Source organism: Kryptolebias marmoratus, linkage group LG6, assembly GCF_001649575.2.
Source record: "Kryptolebias marmoratus isolate JLee-2015 linkage group LG6, ASM164957v2, whole genome shotgun sequence".
In the NCBI taxonomy this organism is placed as follows: Eukaryota; Metazoa; Chordata; class Actinopteri; order Cyprinodontiformes; family Rivulidae; genus Kryptolebias; species Kryptolebias marmoratus.
Genome location: NC_051435.1, coordinates 3891046 through 3911388, shown reverse-complemented (window position 1 = coordinate 3911388; position 20343 = coordinate 3891046). Strand labels below are relative to the sequence as shown.

General features: G+C 38.8%; 1 protein-coding gene across 12 annotated transcripts in view; it reads left to right on the top strand.

Moving 5' to 3' along the window:
• LOC108244293 (obscurin-like protein 1) overlaps positions 1 to 20343 on the top strand; it is a 35503-nt gene that overhangs the window by 11445 nt on the left and 3715 nt on the right. For 4 of the 12 annotated variants that reach the window (XM_037975987.1, XM_037975982.1, XM_037975988.1 and 1 more), the window contains 24 exons: positions 124 to 1368; positions 1806 to 2090; positions 3363 to 3638; positions 4176 to 4454; positions 4646 to 4921; positions 5148 to 5423; positions 6909 to 7169; positions 7622 to 7897; positions 7993 to 8265; positions 9026 to 9301; positions 9389 to 9664; positions 10733 to 11008; positions 11099 to 11374; positions 11488 to 11757; positions 11847 to 12113; positions 12248 to 12517; positions 13406 to 13672; positions 14528 to 14794; positions 15655 to 15767; positions 16193 to 16346; positions 17488 to 17649; positions 17739 to 17843; positions 18798 to 19064; positions 19429 to 19713. In XM_037975987.1, the coding sequence (XP_037831915.1) occupies positions 124 to 1368; positions 1806 to 2090; positions 3363 to 3638; positions 4176 to 4454; positions 4646 to 4921; positions 5148 to 5423; positions 6909 to 7169; positions 7622 to 7897; positions 7993 to 8265; positions 9026 to 9301; positions 9389 to 9664; positions 10733 to 11008; positions 11099 to 11374; positions 11488 to 11757; positions 11847 to 12113; positions 12248 to 12517; positions 13406 to 13672; positions 14528 to 14794; positions 15655 to 15767; positions 16193 to 16346; positions 17488 to 17649; positions 17739 to 17843; positions 18798 to 19064; positions 19429 to 19713 (6978 nt within the window). The remainder of the gene's footprint in view (positions 1 to 123; positions 1369 to 1805; positions 2091 to 3362; positions 3639 to 4175; positions 4455 to 4645; positions 4922 to 5147; positions 5424 to 6908; positions 7170 to 7621; positions 7898 to 7992; positions 8266 to 9025; positions 9302 to 9388; positions 9665 to 10732; positions 11009 to 11098; positions 11375 to 11487; positions 11758 to 11846; positions 12114 to 12247; positions 12518 to 13405; positions 13673 to 14527; positions 14795 to 15654; positions 15768 to 16192; positions 16347 to 17487; positions 17650 to 17738; positions 17844 to 18797; positions 19065 to 19428; positions 19714 to 20343) is intronic. The other 8 variants (XM_025009152.2, XM_025009154.2, XM_025009153.2 and 5 more) reach the window with 6 other exon arrangements.

Sequence of the window (20343 nt, the reverse complement as noted above, 5' to 3'; positions counted from 1 at the left end):
TTTGCAATGGATTATCCCATAACTCCATGCTAACCACCACTGCTATGAAAATATGTGTGGAAGGAAGTATTGAGAATACCAACAACTGAAAACCTTTTTCTGTGTACATCACAATGCTTATAGCTACATCGCCAAGGTGCTCCCCTGACCAAGAAAGGAACAAGTCCACAGAAGAGGCTCACTCTGATCAACCTGTTCAGAAGTCCTTAAAATGCTATTCTGACATCTTCACTGACAAAGGGGGAGATTCATACAAAAACCATGCAGGAGATATGATTACTCCTCAATCAGCCATAAGTTTTACAACTAACTGTACTTCAAAGGAACAACCAAAGGAGCTCTATGGCTCACAAGAAACAATAAAGGCCCAACCTCAACTGTGCTGTCACTCAGTTAAGTCAACAACAATCCTATCCAACGTCCAGCATCATACTAAACAGGCCATGAAGTCAAAAGGTGAGGAATTTACTTACTCTGTACAGCATAAAGAAGTCCCATCTGAAGAACATCATGATTCCCTGGGGACAGTTGGACAGAAAGATGAGTGCTGTATTTCTTTACAAACTGCACCTAAATCTGAGGAATTTACTTCCAAGGTACTATTTTTTCAATCAGAACAGGTACAAAACTCCCTAAAGATTCCAACTGTGCAGTTAAAACCAGGTAACCTCCAACAGATATCAAATATTCAATCTGAGCAAAGTTCTAACACCTTACAGATTTCACCAGTCCAACCAAACAAGTTTTGTAAATTAGATAAGCCGTTTGAATCCTTACATAGTGCTGCGGTACAATCAGAGGGCCAGTGTAGGTCTACTCAGAAGCCAGATGAACTTTCAGAGAGGCTTCTAGATTGTTCACAGTCTGACAATGTCCTCTCAGTGAGTTCCCACAACTCTTTAAGGACTGTTATTGACCAATCAGAAGACTTAAACATACCCTTGCACGAACCATCTGTTCTGTCAGAGAAGTTCTGTGACTTCGTCAGTTCTGCTTCACTGGACTTATCTAAGACTAAGGAAATAGAGACTTTCCAAACGGAACATCTTAACTTGCATACATTTGTCAAATGGGATAATATTTATAATGCAGGACAAAAAGGATCTAATCTTTCAACGCTACTGCATCGATCGAGTCAGGAAGAAACTGGTCAAGGAGAGTGTCTTCACACCACAGAAACTGCACAGGACCAAGAGGACAGCACTGTTTCCTGTGGGCAAAGCTCATCCATTAACGTTGTAGACTTTTCCTACACCAAGAAGACATCTACAGTGCAATCAGATGAGATATATCTGTCAAGTACAAGTGACAGTCATTGGAGTGGCAGTGTCAATGCAAATAAGGTGGCTGTTGAAGGTGATTTAAATGGTTAGCATTATAAAAAATAGATGGGCACGATGTTGACATTGTGTAAAATGAAAAGGTTGCTTTTTGCACTCCTTGACATTTTAAAATGTTTACTTTTTACTCACCTGAATTTTTACTGTACTAAAACTAAATTAGTTGTAAAAGCAAAACTGAGCTTGAGTGGTCTGGAAAGAACATTACCAATAAGGAAAAGATTTATATTTACAGGATATTAGTGTTAAATTCTAATCTGAATGCGTAGTTATCTCAAACCTAACCAAAGATATCTCTTAAGAAGTTACTAATACCAAAGAACACTATATGACTTTTTAACTTGAGACTTTTTGGCACGACTAATCTTGTTTTGAGATTTTGCTCTTTTTTTTGTTTATTTTTAAAGCATTTCTGTTGTTGTAGCCAATAATAGTGATGGAACTTTCTCTTGATGTTATCTCAAGCAACCCCATCTCCATCTGTGACAATAACAACACTTCTGGAGGCTGAGAGGAACAAGTCTGTTGAAGTTGGTAAACCATTAATGCTACAGTGTGAGATATCAGATCCAAACACTCAAGTAAGTTGGTTGAAGGATGGACTAAAACTTCTTGAAGCTGCTGGGCAAGAGATGCTGGAAGAAGGCTCCAGACGAATACTTGCTGTCCAGTCAGCGAGGCTGTCTCATGCAGGGACTTACAGCTGCAAGACAACAGATGATGCAGTGCAGTTTCACGTAGATGTCAAAGGTGACACAAACCATTGTTGTTAGTATTCCAAATTAATTTTGGTAATGGTACAAAGTTTTGACAAGAAACCTGGTCATGTTTTTTATTATTATGGCAATAACTTAAAACTGATGAGGAAGTAGTTATCATATAGTTATTAAATGGTAGTCATCATACCATAGCACTAGAATTTATTACATTCACTGACAAAAAAATAAGTTAATCACCCAGACAGAGTGGTGGAAATGAAATAAATCTGTATGTATTGTGCTAATTAATATGTCAGATTTAATAGATAATGGAATTGGTGATACAGGCACACTGCTGGTCCCATTTTAGTTGTTTGAATCATTAGCAGAGGTGACCTGAAGCCATGCCCTGTAGTTCCCAGCACCATGAAACCATAAGTAAAGCCAGTGTGTCTTTACACAACATTGTCAGGATTGGTCTTCTCCCACTGGAGCCACTATGTGTGCACATGAGTGTCATTTGTGGTAATGCAGAGCCTGTGATTCATAGCTGAAAATGTTACACTGCCACCCATCATCAGTCTATGCCTCCTAGTTACGGCATCACTCCAGACATAGCCATCTATGTTCTGGTGTTAATGACAGCATATGGTTGGTACAGTCAACCAGTAGTCCAGTTGATGACAGTCGTCAAGACATGGTGCAGATGTCATGGAGTTCCATAGCGCTTGATGCACAATACAACAATTCTCCATGGGTGTAGTCTGTCTTTAATGACTAGAGCCTTCAGGACATGTACCCATTGGTTTCAAAATTGGGCCACTGTGATATCTGTATGCCTCACATGTCAGGCATTTGCAAGATACAACAAACCTCCTTTAAACTGACAATGTGACTCCTATCAAACAACTCTGTGTAATGCAATCTAATGCTTCTGTGAGATTTCCTCTGAGTCTGGTAACCTCTACATACTGTCTTTGACTGATTGTTGAATACTCTGCCAGCTGCCTGCCCTGTTTTCTAAAGTCATTCAAATCAAATCATTTATGTACTTATCTTTGGTCTGTAAGGGAGCTTAATTTTCTTTGTCAGTGAGTGTACGTTACTGCCATTGAAAGTCACTGCTTTGGTAATTAAATGGTATTACCTAAATGTTACATTTTTATTATCAAACTATTACGGTTACTACAGTTATCTTATTACTAAAATGTGCTATAAATTGCAACAGATATGCTATTGGTGTCAAATGTTCTAGTTTTAAGGGTTTTGCTTGAAAAGACAACATATTTTACTGATTGTTTCTATTGTACATTCAATCTTGTAGCTCCTCCTCAGACATTTTCAGCTATATATGAGGCTGACCAAAACAAGGCAGTAATGGCTGACTCTCCCGTAGCTCCGCAGTGTGAGCTGTCAGACCAAAGTGGACAAGTGAGTTGCCACACGGATGGAACAGAGCTCCTGCCAGAAAAAGGAGCAGACATCCAATCACAGGAGAATTTGAGAAGTCTGGTAGTGCCATCCGCCGAGCAAACTCACACTGATGTGTGCAGGTGTGAGTCAAAGGATGATGACATCCAGTTCTCTGTGGATGTAAAAGGTGATGTTCAGAAACTTTTTGGCACTTTTCTTGTCTTGCACAGCACTGAGAGAAAGTAACAACATTAACTGTGTTTTTCTTCGCCTAACAGAAAATAATGTAAACCTCTGCTTCTTCAAAACAGAACATTTCTAATACAACTCACACTGTCAGTTTATTCATGTTGCATTTGAGAATATCTAATTCTTTCTTTATTAACAACAGCACTAACAAAAAACATTTCCTGTACCTTAACCAAACATTTCAGACTTGTCTACATCTTACGATCTTATCTTACCCTTTAGTTTGTCTAGAATGATATTAGTATCACACACTTGCTTCTTGGGTTTCCTCTTTTTTTGTGTGTTTGCTTATGTTTGTTGATGTGTCAGTTGTTTGTGTTATCAGAAGTCCCGATGATCTAAGGTATCTTCATCTTCAGCTTGCTGTGCTGATTGACCTTAAGGTCCCATTTTGAAGTTTTCAAATCAGTTATGTTGTTACTTCGTTTATGAAGTTTATTAAGTCATTCTTTTTTATGATGTCCAAAATCTATAGCACCACCTGTGAAGTTCTCAGAGCTCCAAGAGAATGAGAGGAACAAGCTCATCCAAGAAGGCAATCCTCTTGTCCTCAGCTGTGAACTCTCTCATGAATCTTCAACTCATGTTGATTGGTATAAGGATGACATCAAACTCCTGCCTCAGAACAATGTGGAAATACAATCAGATGGTCTGACAAGAAAATTACTCATCCCCTCAGCAGAAAGCAAGCATGCTGGTATCTATGAATGCTCAACATCAGATGACAGCATCACCTTTAAGGTGGACATAAAAGGTGATTTATTCTTGTTTTTGGCATCTTCTTAAGGTTGCATACCACATTTATCTTTTTCCCTTTGAGTGGTAAAAATGTACTCTGTCCTGAATGATTTTCGGAAGGTGGGATGACTAGCTGGAAAGTGTGTTTAATGCCGTGTTAGTGAATTCCTCTCTTATCTATTCCTTTGTAATTTTCTCCTTTCTTAGGCCAATCACCAAAGATCATGGCAATCCCAGTTGCAGAAAAATACAAAATAATTAGAATTGGTCTTCCAATTATCCTACAGTGTCAGGTCTCAGACCCTACTGCCCAAGTTTCCTGGTTTAAAGAAAGAGTGGAGCTTTTTTCAAAAACAGGCCTTGATATGAAAAGAGATGGCTCCCTCAGAAAGCTAATAATTCAATCGTCTAAGGTCTCTGATTCTGGCCTCTACAGCTGTAGCCTCGCTGATGATGTTGTGACCTTTCATGTGGATATCGAAGGTGAATTATATTCATTTTTAGAAACATAAATATTTGTTCATACATTTACTTAACTTTGACTAGTTCTGCATTTGTCTAAATTGCTACAAAACAATTTCCTCAGTCGAAGAACTTAGATAAACTTTATCTCCCAATGGAGCCTGTGCTAGAACAGTAAAACCAGAACATTTTTAAAGCCACAATGTGAGCTTAACATAAGTGCTCTGTAATATTATGCAATCCACAGCTACCCCTGTGAGGTTTTCAGTCCTACCAGAGGTTGCAAGAAACAAATTTGTTGAAGCAGGCTGCCCAATTAAGCTGCAATGTGAAGTCTCAGAGCCAGCTGCTCAAGTCTGTTGGTGCAAAGATGGAGAACAGTTGTTGCCAACAAGTGAATATGAAATCCACACAAATGAAAAGCTGAGAGCGCTGGTTATTAAATCAGCAGAAGTTGGGCACTCTGGGTTGTACAACTGTGAGAGCGCAGATGATCGTATACAATTCAAGGTGGATGTTGCAGGTGATCTAAGTATTTTGAGCTCTGTCTGAACTACTAACTTTGACTTAATGCTTGGCTATTAGACCAATCTAAGATAAAACATTTTTTTTACTGGGACTAATGATTATTGATATACTTCATATTAGAAAATGCAACAATGAGACTGTTTTTTTTTTTCTAAATTTAAACAAAAAAAATTCTCTCCTTAAGAAGCAGTAGTGATCTGTTGCTTTGTGTTATACTTGTCAAAAATAAATAAAGATAAGATAAATAAATAAGATAAAATCTTGGGCTTTCAAGCTATAATCTGATGTTGTTTGCAATTTAGCATTTTTAGAACCAGGCAGGAGTTGAAATTGAACAATTGTTTTTTGTACTAAGTAATTCATGAAGTTACCAATGATTTTTTTGTGTTTGTAAGCCTATGATTTGGGCTTTACCTTGCAATTTAATCCTTCATCAATCTTGTTTTTAGATGCTAAATCTCTTCCAGCAGCAAAAATTATTTGGGCAACTTTGGCAGCTATAGTTGGTGAATACAACAGAGCATTCAGTTTCTTTTACCAGTTCTAATAATTATAGCTCTTTTTTAACAACGTTACAAAGTATCTAATAAGAAGCTAGGTCACAAGGGTGTTTAAAACAGTATTATAACAATCTAAATGTCATAAAACATCAAATATTGCCTAAGACTTTTTTTTAACAAGGTAAGTTGTAAGTTGGGTTTTGAAGGTAGATAAATATTTGATGTGTCTAAATTTTACTGGCAGAGTTTTCACAAAATTTGGACTGGAATAGAGAGAGATCTTTTTGGTCACAAGGTTCTGTTGGTCTCAATCATAGACTATATATATTTTAGTCCAAAAGTTTCCACCTTCTCTTGTTATTGGGAATTGAAACCAGCAGGACCTAGTTTGTGAAAAAACTAGTCCCATTCTGGTTTCGGCTTCTGGTTTTTGGTTGGTGGTTCAGATATATACCATCTATGTTCTGGATAGTTGGATCTAATAGAACCAGTCTAGGAAGGCAAGCATGAGGGGAAAAATTTGTGCCTCTTTGTCCTTGTAATGAGCCCAAAGCGTGCCGTTTCTTAAAGTCAGGATTCGAAAGAAATGACAAAGTATTTTTGACAAAGGCATCAAAAGTGAAATTAAAATCTAGTATTGCTTACAGTTTTCCAGCAGTGCTAATAGACCTGAACTTGACATGAACTTGAAAAAACAGACAAAACTATAAATAACTCTAAATGTGCTCTGTGGCCATGTGTGTCATTCGAAAACTACAAACTAACATGTTGGTGACAGCTTTAGGGGTATTCATAACAATGATTTCCCTCGTAGTCTGCATTGGCACAAACCTTGGTTTGTGTGTGTGTTCTTGTATGTTCTACTCTTAACCAAGTAAACCCAAATATGTTACTTAGCCCAACATAACACATCAAGTCTGATGTCTATCTGATTAATGTTCAATGAAATGAAAGTCCTATAGCGTGGGTTTGATTCTCAGCTGTTCCAGAGGCTGAGAGGAGCATTTCTGTTGAAGCAGACAGCCTGAACAAACTGCTGTGTGAAATCCCAGACCCTGCAATCCAGACCTGCTGGTATGAGGATGGGATAAAACTCTTGCCAGAATTGAACACAAAGGTCGAATCAAAGGGAAATAAGGGGACACTGGTCATGGAGTCGGCCACATCTTCATACTCTGAGGTGTATGATTGTAAATCTGATGATGATTCAGATATCAGCGATTTCTGTGGGGAGGTGAAAGGTGATATGCTAAGCTTTTTCTTGGCAAGCTAATTTCATCCTTCAGTTGTGTACACCTTCATGGCCTCTAATACTGAAGAAAGCAAATCCCTATTATCACCATACATCAAAGCTGATTTTCTTCTTAAAGTTTTAATTTTATTAAAGCTGATTCTTGTGTACATGCTTCTTTTAGGAAAACTGATTTGCGCTTTAGTGTTTTAACTACTTATATGGTCATAGCATTACATAATTGCACTGCTTCAAATAATGTTTTCAGTTTGCTTCGAAGGAGGATTAACATTCACTGATTAATACGGTATCTGTGATGAGTTGTTACGTAAATAGCAAGTCTTGAGATCGGCATGTTCAGGCTGAGTAAATCTGACCTTACAGCTGCTGCATGCATGAGCAGAAATATTGAGTTTCATTTTCAAGCAACATCTTACATCTTTTGTGTACTGTTCTCCACAGCACCGCCAGTAACATTTACTGATGTCTCAGAGAAGGACCTTTTTCACAGTGCTGTGGAACAAGAGCAGCTCATTTTGTCATGTGAAGTGTCGAGGGCTGATGGCGTTGTCCAGTGGTACAAAGATGGAGCTGAAATACAGTCAAACAATGATATTACAGTACAAACAAAAGGAACTGAAAGAAATCTAACCATACATTCAGTCCAACTGTCTGACACAGGGACGTACACATGCCGTGCAGGAGACAACATTTTAATCTTCAAGGTTAACATAAGAGGTATTATAAAACCTTAAATTGCTCACATTCTTATAAAATGTGTTGATTTTAGAGTGTTGAAATGATGCTTCAATGTTTTGTTTTTTTCTCCATAGAGCCTCCTGTTATGATAGTTCACCCCAAAGAGGATGTCCACCTCGACCGTCATGTTCCTGAAGAAATTATTTTGAGCTGTGAACTATCTCGTCCTAACGGTGTTGTCAGCTGGTTTAAAGATGGCCAGAAACTTCAAGAGTCTGAAAACATCAAGCTTAAGCTAGAAGGCCCATATCGACGACTCAAGATTCTGTCAAGCAGAGTTGAAGATTCTGGAGAGTATGTCTGCGATACAGCTGATGATTCAAGATTCTTTCACCTGAACATTACAGGTAAGACTGTTGAGTTTATACAGAAAAACATCTAAGTATTGCAGCTGAACATATCACCATATGTATTTATTGATTTTAAAGGCACAAGCTAGCTTTTACCCCAAAAAAATAAAATTCAGAGAGATATAGACAAGCGTTTATTCAACTACCTGTTCTAAAGGTCCTTGATCCAAGAAAGGGTGAAAATTCTGTTCTCAAATTGCACAAACTGGATAACCACCAGACGTTTCTTTAAAGTCTTTTGTCTTGCTGCACCCACATGAAGACACACAAAATGATGGATGTAAAACATGTTCACCATCAAAAGAACTAATCAAATGATTTGTGGCTGCAGGCATTAGTTTTAAAGCTTATTCTTTTATTTTTATTTTTTGGAGCTGACGCCCAGGAAAAATACTCTGAGTAATACTGTGTGGTGTCTGAACAGGTTGATCACATTTAATGAAGAGTAGACTGAAAAGACAAACTAATTGATGAGTTAAAAAAAAAAGAATGAATACCAAGTTCACCCAAGGACAGTCCTGATAAGTAACTGTTCCAGAAAGACTCAGTTGTTGCACAAGTCCTGTAAAATGCTGAAGATTGCAATTTCTTATTTCCAGCTTTTGAAAAATGTGGATCAATGAGGTTTTCAGTTGCTTGCACTTTTAATTGTGCTGCTCATCTGGTGTTTCGAAATACGAAAAAAAAAAAAATACATGAAGTTTACATGTCATTTAACAGATAACTGTATAATTTAGATCTAAATTTCTCCCTCCAGAACCTCCGGTGCAAATCCTATCCCCAAGTCAGTCACAAATGGAACTGTGTCAGCAGACCTCCGAAAGGATGGTGCTGAGTTGTGAGATCTCTCGACCCAACGCAGTGGTGCGGTGGTATCGAGACGGACTCGAGGTGGAGGAGAATGACAATCTTATTCTAGAAGTGGATGGTGTCTACAGAAGACTTATTATACCAGAAACAACTGTCAAAGACTCAGCAGAATATGTATGTGACACGGGGGATGATTCTGTGACATTTTTTGTAAACATAGCAGGTAAAAAGCTAAAAATGAAACTCATTTAAATGTTTTGAGGTCTCAGTATTTTATTATAAGTAATATTTATTATTTTTTGACACACAGAACCTCCTGTTCGCTTCATACGTCCCAGAAAGATGGCAAGTAGTGTTGAGAAAGCAGTTGGTGAGACTCTGGTTTTAGACTGTGAGGTTTCAAGACCCAATGCCGAAATCACCTGGAAGAAGAACGGGGAGGAAGTAGAGGACTCCAGGAATACCACTATCCTGGAGGATGGCATCATGCGACAATTAACCATTCACTCTTTAACAATGGAGGACGGCGGGCAGTACATTTGTGATGCAAAAGATGATGTGATGCATTTCAATGTGAATGTACAAGGTAGGTTTTTATATTTTTTTTACATGAATATATAATTTCATAAACCATATATATTTAATTGTTATGCCATAATACTTTGGGGTATTATGGTATTGCATAACTGGTAAGCTTCCTACCAAGAAATGATACTCTCCACTCACCCTATCCTTTGGTGATTTAACTTCAACCTCAGGTTCTCTACCAGAGGCCTGGGGGTGTGAGGGGTCTACAGTATTATACTGTAGATGTTACAAGATTTGCTCTCATCTGGACAGAGATCTCTGAGGTTGTTCCTTGAATCTGTTGGTGCCACTCTGCCTGTAGTGCCAGTAACCACTGGCACCACAAGTTCTCTTTCCTCCAGTTTTGAGAGTAAATTCATCTTGCAAACATTAGAATCTGGGGTCAGCAGTTAGTTTTTGGGTCAGTTTTTTGGGGTACCAAAGCACAGGTCCCATATCCTCTGTGCATAGTTTCTTTCACTGGGCTTGCTTGTGTAGCAGCACTCGTAAAGACTGATTTTTTCTCCTCTGGTCCATGTATCTTATTTTCATTAGCCCACTTCTCATCTAATGTTCTTGTTTCCCAACATCTGATGAAGAACGTCTTATTAAGACAAGATGAGATGTCGTGCTGATGCAGAATGTGTGACGATGGTGCTTGCAAGTTTCCTCATGGAAGGAACCAAATAAACGGACAAATATCATTTACAACCAATGGGAAACAAGCTTGCTGATACTATTGATTTACTAAATGTCCTACAAAGACAGTGACTGCAACCAACAATCTAACATTTAGTGTTACAGCATCAAACCCCAAATTTAACTAATTTAATTGTTGCTGTTCCCTGTGGTTCTTGATCCAAGCAGGTCTTCATATTGGTTATCCACAGCACCAATTAAAAACTACTCTGGTTCTCACATTTCATATTTGGGTTTGTAAAACATGTGAGGTAACCACCATCTTTTGGGGCTTTGTGGCTCTTTACAGTGCATCAAAACAAAGTTTTCTTTCCTTCCTTTTTGCTTACAATACACAAAAATCTATTTTCCCCCAACATTGTCCTATTGTTGTTTTATTCATTTACAGAGTTGCCTGTAAAAATTCTTGGGAAAACTGAGGCGAAAACAGAAAGACAGTTTTTGGTGTCAGATGATATTATTTTAGTGTGTGAACTCTCAAGAGCCAACTCCTCAGTCAGCTGGTACAAAGATAATCATCTTATTGACGATACTAAGCGATACTGCTGCGAAGAGCAAGACGTCTTCCGATCGCTGGTTGTTCTTAATGCTGGAATCGAAGATTCAGGAGAATATACCTGCGATGCAGGAGATGATAAGATGGTCTTTCATATAACTGTCAAAGGTAACCATGTAAGCAATTTATGAGTCATGAATTTGGTTAATTTCTCCTCGTCTTAGAACATAAAATAATGTGAATGTGTCTAATCTTCAGAGCCTCCTGTGCAGATCATTGGAAACTCAGGAAATCCAGAGCATCATGTGCTGGCAGCAGGAGATGACCTTATTCTGGAGTGTGAAGTGTCTCAACCAAATGCATCTGTTAAGTGGCTACGGAATGGCGAGATACTCAATGAAGGCAATCGGGTAAAAATTGATAGTCACGACGTGGTGAGGAAGCTTGTTCTCTCTGAACTTCAACCTTCAGACTCAGGGGAATACATATGCGATGCCATCGACGACAAGTTGATAACAATTGTGAAAGTGGAAGGTAAAAATCAAGTTGCATTTTAGTTTTACATTTTGTTGGTTTATGAATGGTGTGTTTTGTCTTTCCCCAAAACAGGTTCTTTGTTAATCTTTTTTTATTATTGTTTTCTGCAGACACGCCTGCCAAGTTTGTTAATAAAATTGCTAAAAATAATATCTCAGCCTATGAAAATGAGAGCGTCACATTGTGTGCCACTGTGAGCCATGAAAGAGCTAACGTTCGGTGGCTGAAAGATGGCCAGCTATTGAATAAAGACAACATTCATATCTCCAGTGAGGGTAAAACGCATAAGCTCACCATTAATCCTCTGCAGCTGTTAGATTCTGGAGACTATATCTGTGATATAAGCACAGATGAAATGTTTTTCAGTCTTACAGTCAAAGGTAAGAATATAGCTTTCCTGATCTGTATGTAAACCATTGCTCTATATGTGTAACAAACTTAAATGACTGAAATTGTGACTCTTTCTCAGAAATGAAAGTAAAATTCATCAGACAACTGAAGAATGTTGTATCTCAGAGGGGTAAAAGTCTTACATTACAATGTGAAATCAACAAGCCCAAAGGAGACGTCCAGTGGCTTAAAGATGGCAAGGAGATAACTCCAGGTCGCCGGTACACAATACGGGCTCAAGGTAGAGAGCGAAGCCTTACCATTCACCAACTCATGGATGAAGATGTGGGGGAATATGTCTGTGAATCTACAGATGACCGGACCTCAGCCACTGTCTCTGCAGAAAGTAAGTTGGTCCAGTTTTCCAACCTTAACACAGGTTGGTGATAAGTTACCTTAAAATTAAAAGGGTCTAACAGTCAATTGTGTCATCTTGAGCTCTAGATTAAAATCCTTCTAATGTAACTGAATGTTTTTCAGCCCCTCGTGTTGTCGAGTTCGTAGCGGAGCTTCGTAATATCACTGTCCGTGAAGGGGAGGATGCAGTGTTTAAGTGTGTCGTTTCACCAGCAGACGTTAAGCTGGTTTGGCGCTTGAATGGCAAGCAGGTTGCTCTGAATGAGCGAGCTGTCGTTTCCAGCCATGGCTTGTGCCATATGCTCTCCATCAACAACTGCATGGTTTCAGATAGCGGCAGAGTGACAGCTGATGCCGAGGGGTTGGTATCAGAGGCAGAACTTCAGGTTCAAGGTGAGTTGTTGATGCCTCATATATACCTAAAGAAAACCTGTCTGGATGAATTAAAACATAAAATTAACCTAAAAAGCATTTGTTGTATGATACCACAAAGGGCTGTAATCAGCAACAATGAAGCAAACTTAAGAGTTTCAGTGTCACATAGCATACTGTAAATAATATTTGTTTACAGTTTTAAGCTAATTTTTAGTATTGAAGAAGAGTTTTGGAGGCTACAACTGAGCAGGTTCCTTTTTTAGATTTGTTATTGACAGAGACAAGTGGTTCAGAAGTTTTGGCACACTACACTGCAGGGGTAAGGCTTCTCAGAGCTTTTGCTTGTTCTCTTAGTTTGAACTTGAACTTTACTGACTTTCTTTAGTCTATTTCATACTGTGTTGCTTGATGACAGAAATGAGAACAAAGACCTTGCATTCCTTGAAGGAATGCACATCCCCTGCCATCGTTAATGCCAGAGTTTTAGTCAAACTTTGAAAACAACAATTAGCACGATCTAGTTTAATATTGAGATATCTGTCAGTGCTTGGAGTGTGTTGTTAATGACTGTCAGCCACTACAACACCAAATTTTAGCTCAGCATCTGTAAAATTCACTGAGGTATAGCTTTTTATGTGTAGGCAAAGTTTGATTAGCAATGTTAGCCATCTTGGGTTGACTCCAAAGGTTAATCAGATTTAAATATACAACCAGTAAGGACTTTAAAATCCATTAAATGATTGGTGAAATATTTTGTTAATGGCACAAACAAATGATCATGCACACAATAGGCAAAAACATTATCACTTGGCCGTAACTTATGCACTTAGATTAATAAAATAAATGAATAAATGGTTTATATAACAGATGGGGATTTCTAATAATTCTTAACATTCTTTTTTAAAGAGCAACAGTTGCTGTTCATCAAGAAAATGACACCAGTCGTAGCTGAGGAGTACAGTGAGGCAACTCTCGAGGTGGAGGTGAGTCTAGATGCAGGAGAAGTGCAGTGGATGAGACAAGGGGTGCTGATCCACCCTGGCGCCAAGTATACCCCGAAACACAAGGGCCGAAAGCACAGCCTCACCATCCACATGCTGGCCATGGCTGACCGCGGCGTCTACAGCTGTGAAACCCTCCACGACCGAACTCAGGCCCAGCTCACTGTGGAGCGTGAGTGTTCTCACTATGCCCTGTTGTTGTTGTTTGTTTACTGCTGTTACCAGCAACTCCACCCTCCATCACTGCTTCCTGTGAATGCAAATCTCAATTAACTGAGTAGGGGTAATTTGAGTAACTGTGGACCAAGGCAGCACTTATATTTGGGAAATGATGGTAACCAACAAGTGGTATTCTTACATGCCAAACTGAACAGGTTTTCTGATCCTGGTACACAATCAAAACTTGATGTTTATACATCAGCTTATAACATTATATCTGGTAACAAATTTCCAAATGAACAAGCATATTTCAAAAATAGAAAGCTTGACACACTATAAAACATCTTGTAGCAATTAAGGTGCACTTATCCTTGTTTTTCTTTGCGCTTATGTTTCTCAGTCCTGTGATCCACATGTGAGTGGGTGAATTAAAGGCTGGTCTTTCAACACCAGTGTGGGTGGGAAGGGGAAAGTTAGGACTTCAGACTGCTGTTGGCACCTCCTATGAATTTGGATCTTCTCTCATTGCGTCTAAATTTACACCATGGCCTTCAAAATTAAGGTTGTTGTCATCAGGTCTCCAAAATAAACACTCCCTTTTTTTTTTTCCATCAGGAATCCACATCTACGTTAGAATAAGTGAAAAATCTTGGCAGTTTCAAGCAGGCTTTTCTGTAAAGCCCGGCGCTCAAATGGCTAAAATCAGCTTGTCGATGTGTGCCAGCTTGCATTGTTTAACTACAGAACAAATTCCAAGCCCGTTACGTAAAAGAAAAAGGACACCCACATCTGTTCAGTGTTACACTGAGTCCGCTCTGACAAACATGACTTTATTTTTTTTCCTCTTTTGTGCTTTGTTGCCCCCAAGCTCGGAAAATCACAATCAAGAGAGGGCTAACTGACATTAAAACCACAGAGAGAGAAACGGCTTCCTTTGAAGTGGAGCTCTCCCATCCTAATGTCCCAGGCACGTGGATCAGAAACGGAATCCAGCTTAAGCCGACGAATCACTTCCGTATGAGCGCCAAAGGACAAGTTCACAGCGTCACCATCTCTAACCTGTCAGTGGAAGACACTGGAAGTTTTGTTTTCTGTGTAGAGAATCTGAAAACATCTGCAAGGCTTGTTGTGAAGGGTAGGTGATTCAGAAAATGCCTAATTGAAAGTAATTTTACAAAACAAATAGTAGGTTTGTTTGTTTACCTTTCGAAAGAGTCAAAGTGACTGAAAATAGGTCAGCTATTAATAAACCTACCAGTTTAGCAGAAGTTTTGCACAAGCTACATTTGCTTGAATGCGTAGCTCTGTCTTTAAAGACAGAGGTATTTCAGATACAGTATTATAGTAGAATAGTATTTATAGTAGATATGTAGTTGAGCTCTATCTGAAAAACTACTGGAGTAAACTTTTTCAAACTGCACCATTTGATATGGTTCAGTATGACCTTTTTATGTTTGTTTTCATACTTTGCAATGAGTAACTTTAAGTAATAGTTACCACAAAAAAGTAACTTATAGGCTTGCTCATTTTCTGTCAGTAGGTGGCAGAAATGCAGAAGCAACAGAACAATGAAAGACAAAGTTTTACTATAATTGTTTTGCTGTGACCCCGGGCCGGTAGCTAAAGTTGTTCTCTCAGTATTGGCCAAATGGCAGCCAGTGCTGGCATGATAATGGAATATGACGTCTCGACTACCGTTGCTTTTTATCCAGGCTCGCGTTACAAACACAAAATAGCCCTGAACGATCCAATGAAAAGCAGCGGCTCTCCTCAGTCTTTCAGACAGGTGCTGGTTTTAACCTCATCTTATAGAATAATCCCCTCCATGCCTTGTCACTCAGCATCCATCATCCCTTTGAGCCTGGAATGAAATGCAGAGGATGACATTTGGATAAAAATGTCATCACGTTAGTCCATACATGTTGCATACAGAAGTTGGTAGAAATGTAAGAGAAGGTTCTGGTTGTTGGACTTACTGCGCTTCTTCTTCGACAGAGCCTCCGGTGACTATTTTTAGGAAACTGGAAAACCAGAAAGTCCCTGATAGTTCGGTAATCTCTCTTGAGTGCGAACTGTCGAGACACAACGTTGATGTAAAATGGTTGAAGGCAAGTCATCTTTTCTTTTTTGTGGGTTTTCTAACTGGATTTGAGATGCTGACAAACATTTCACAGCCATGCAATCTTGAATAAACTGTCATGTTTTGTTAAATAAAAAAAAAAAACATTTAAAGCACCAAATATAATAATCCTAATCATTATTAATGTAAGTGGCTATCATGCATATTGCCTATTTGTTGTTGTTTTAAGTATTTTATTCTCTTTTTGGACAATCATACAAAGCATTCTTTTTATTTTTTAGAAACACATAGCTTCCTACAATACAAGAAAAGCCTCAATTTTCAATTTGTTAATGTGACCAGTTTCACCATAATTCAAAATTAGAAATATTCCAATAATTTCTGGTGTCAATGCTTGTAAAACTGATAGTAAACACATAATATTTTCTGTTTTTTTTCCCCCAACATTTTCAGAATGGAGATGAGCAGAAGCCGAGCAAAGACCTGCGTATTTATGCAATGGGAAGAAAACGGTTTCTCCAGATAATGAAATGCCACGTCACTGATTCTGGTGTGTACACTTGCGACGCCGGAGATGTTACTACGTCCTGCACAGTGGAGGTTTATGGTAAGTTACAATATGATTCCTGTAATCTAAGAGCCTCTGCAGTGAGTGGTGTGATATGGTGATACAGGTATACAGATATAGGTTGGGTAGGCTATGACATCACCTATTTTATTCAGGTTATTAAAGTCGCACTTTAAGTTAAAGACAAACATGTTAAAAGAAAGATCTGAGGCGTTGGAAAAATCGACAACTAGTTCACGATGCAATAACTCAGCTATTTTGTGGTGATGTTTTAACTTTTAACTGTAATTTTTTATTCCTGTGGTGCAGTGAAAGTAGTGTACACATCCCAAGTGTGCAGCCTCTGGCTCCTAAAAGTAAATGGTGGCACTCTCTCTCTCTCTCTCTCTCTCTCTCTCTCTCTCTCTCACACACACACACACACACACACACACACACATTTTGTCTTCAATTGTGAACAATGCAGGGAAACAGACACTTCATCCATCTGTATTAATGTTGATGGTTTAAACACAAAATATGTTTTTGTCTTATATGGAACATTTAAAATCATATTTTCAAAAAGAAGTCTGATAACTTAAACATAACAACAAACAATACTTAGATATAAAGAATAATAAAAACAAAATGTTACCATAAAAATTAAAAATGCCATATTTTGTGGGGTTATCCACATCTTTTTGAATCCTTCATAGTTTGATGCTCCAGTTTAGCTGATTTGACTCTTTCTCCTCCTATTAAATATCATCTGACAGCAGTGTTACCCTGTTAACTTTGAAATATGTGACTGTTTGAAAGCATAAATAAAAGTGTAGTTGAAACAGCTTCACATTTACCCAATAATTAATTTCCTTTGTCTGTCGTCAATAATATGATGAAGATGAAAGACATCCCAGTTCAGAGATTGTTAGCTATGGTAGCTATATTTTCTAAAGTTGTGACTGACACTGAAAGCAGCATAATAATGAAAAACATGTTCATTTTTAGCTCCAGTGGTAGAACAGTGAATATAGCACTGTGTAAGCTCACTTTGAGCCTCAGGGCAGAACAACACTGCCACCTACTGACATGAAGGGAGTATTACAGCAAGGCAGCATTAAAAGCCTTTCTGATTAGAGAAAAAAGTCCCAAACATGGTCATAGTTGTAATTCTTTTTCTAATGTTAAAATCTGTCTGCAGAGCGTAAGCTGTCGGTTCTTCAGGGCCTCGATGATCTGGACATCCAGGAGGATCAGAACGCCGTGTTTGTTTGTGAGATCTCTGTGGAGGACGTGCCGGGGGAATGGTACAAAAACGGTGAGCGGATACAACCCACCAGCAGCATCAAGATCCGCCAGGAAGGTAAGCTTGGATATAAATACATCTATACACTTTTGGTTTTTCTTGAAAGCATAACAGAGATTCAAAAAGTTGTATTTTTCCAATTTCAGGGACAAAACATTTTCTTCTCATGTGCAACGTGCGAGCAGAAGACTCTGGAGAGATCAAGTTTGTTGCCAGAAATGTTGAATCTGTTGCTTACCTGGATGTGGAAGGTAACTAAATTACAGAGTTTGGACAAAATCATGGAAGCACCAAGTTAAATGTTTATTTAATACCTTGACTTGGTGCTCCTTTGGCTGGAATACTGCCTCCATACAAGCTTTCAGCAGATAATAAAAGTGTCAACACCAGAAATGTTCAATTATCTAAAGATCTCATTTTTGTGGCAGAGAGTTCAGATGATCCTTGTTGGCGCTGAGATCTCTGTATCGGTTTTTAATGATTTAGCTGTAGGAGTCTGCTTATTATCAGCCTGGAAAATAACACCATCAGTGTTGAATAACAAAGATATCCATTAATAACTCATCCAGTGCACTAAATGTTGCAGCCATCCAAACCGTGCTTCTCGGCTGGGTTTCGGGTCAAATTCGTTCTTCAGATAAATTGTACCTTTGCAGCTTTGGGCAGCTTGTACAGTTGAGGTCAGCCAAGCAGAAACAGAAATTAAAAATGAAAGTACCGAACAGATGAAGCTCAGCATTCCCTGGAGAAAAGCGTTCAGCCCACCACGCTGCGTGCTGAACTTTGAAACAAAGATCTATTGTTGTCAAATGTGTTGTGGATTAGTCCCAGCTTCTACCACACCTCATTTAAGCTTAATATCTGAAACCCTGACTGAGTTATAGCCATTTTTGAGTTTGCTAATTATGAGCAGCTGTGGTGGCCATCTTGACTCAGGTTGAGTCTAACAGTTAATCAGTTTTAGGTGGGCTTTCAAAGATTATAGTCTGAGAGTGCCATCAAAGTCAGTACAGTGGTTTGTGAGATTTTTTTTAGGTAACAGCCTGAAAAATGGCACTCATACACACACAGAGACAGTTAGTTACTTAACTTTGTGTTATAATTTGGGATCAGGTGATGTTTTTAAAACCCACAGATCTTCTACATCTTCAGAATAAATTTTAATAATTTCTCTTAATTCCAAACTCCATTTGCTCCCCTTTCAGAGCTGCCGGTGAACATCGTCAAGCCTCTGCAGGATAAGACAGCCCTGGAGAAGAGCCGTGTCATCCTGGACTGCACGGTGTCCAACCCCAGGTGTAGCATCCGCTGGTACCAAGGCAGTAACGTCATCCTGCCCTCAGAGCGCTTCGAGATCTGCAGCGAGGGCTGCTACCGCAAACTGATCCTCCAGCAGGTGGCGTTGGAGGATGAGGGCATGTACAGCGTGCAGGTCGGAGAGTACAGCTGCTCAGCCAAACTGACAGTGGAGGGTAAGAAGATTTCAGATATTTCCACAGATCTGCAGTTTCAAACCAACTTGGTGTTTTGATTTATAATTTAAAAATTAATTTATTTGGACTGAAATAATAATTAGGGCTGCTTTATTTAAGCTTATTTTCATTTCTTTTATCTGAACATTTTTAAAGTAACATTTATCATTTATTTCTTTGTTGATTTATTCACCTAACTCTGATTTCTGAAACATTCAGAGTCAAAGGATGAACCCAGGCTTTTTTGTTTTACCAGAAGCTTATAAAGACAATTTGTTCCAGTTCTTTAGTTGACTCTAATTGTGTTGTTTAAGTTTTAAATCTGCTATCCTGACCTCCCTCCTGTTTTTGTGCCCTAACCAAGCCCAGTCCGTGTTGATGGTGCGGGAGCTACAGGACGTGGAGGTCGTGGCCCCTGACGACGCCTGCTTTGAATGTGAGGTCTCAGACCTGGTCCTCAGGTCCCCTGTGTGGAGTCTGAACGGGGACGCCCTGCAGTCGGGGCCTCAGGTTTGTCTGGAGAAGATGGGTACGGTCCACAGGCTGACCCTCAGGCAAACCGACCCGGACATGAGCGGGGTGGTGGAGTTCACGTCCGGGAATGCAAACAGTCGAGCCCAGCTTCGAGTAGTGAGTCAGCTGACAACAGGTTATTTTTTATTCCTTTCTGTTTCTTGTTATTTTTGTCTTTTTACTTTGAGGCACTTTATATTTTATAGATGGAATATGGATATATGCATTTAAAGAAATATTCTGACCAATTTAAAGTGGGCTTCTGTGGAAAAAGTGTGAAGAATTACCATTTTACTTGTTGTAGATGAATTTTTTGGAGAAACCGTTAACAGCTAGTCTAAATGTTGTTGCCGCTTTAAAACAGCTCAGATTTGAAAGATTAGAACAGTTCATGTAAAAACTATTTTACAAACCTGGACACTACTGCCAGTTTTACATTACACAGTTATTTTGGCAAAGAATATTGTAAAACTCCTGCAGGATGAACCAGAAGTGCTACAGCTAGCTGCTGCTGCTGCTCTTGTTTGTGCTATCAAGTCACCGTAAAATTCAGTTTAAATAACTTGGCCATGAAAACTGGCAGCAGTGTTTATGAAGCACATGTGTACAGAAAAAAAAAGAAGGCTGAATTCATTCTTTAACTACATTAAATAGTTTAAAATAATAATTTATCTGATTAAAATAATCAATGTAACGAATATATGTGAATCTAATAAAACTGGGCAGCGTCTAATTGCTGGAAAAGCATGTTTCTTACTTCCACTTG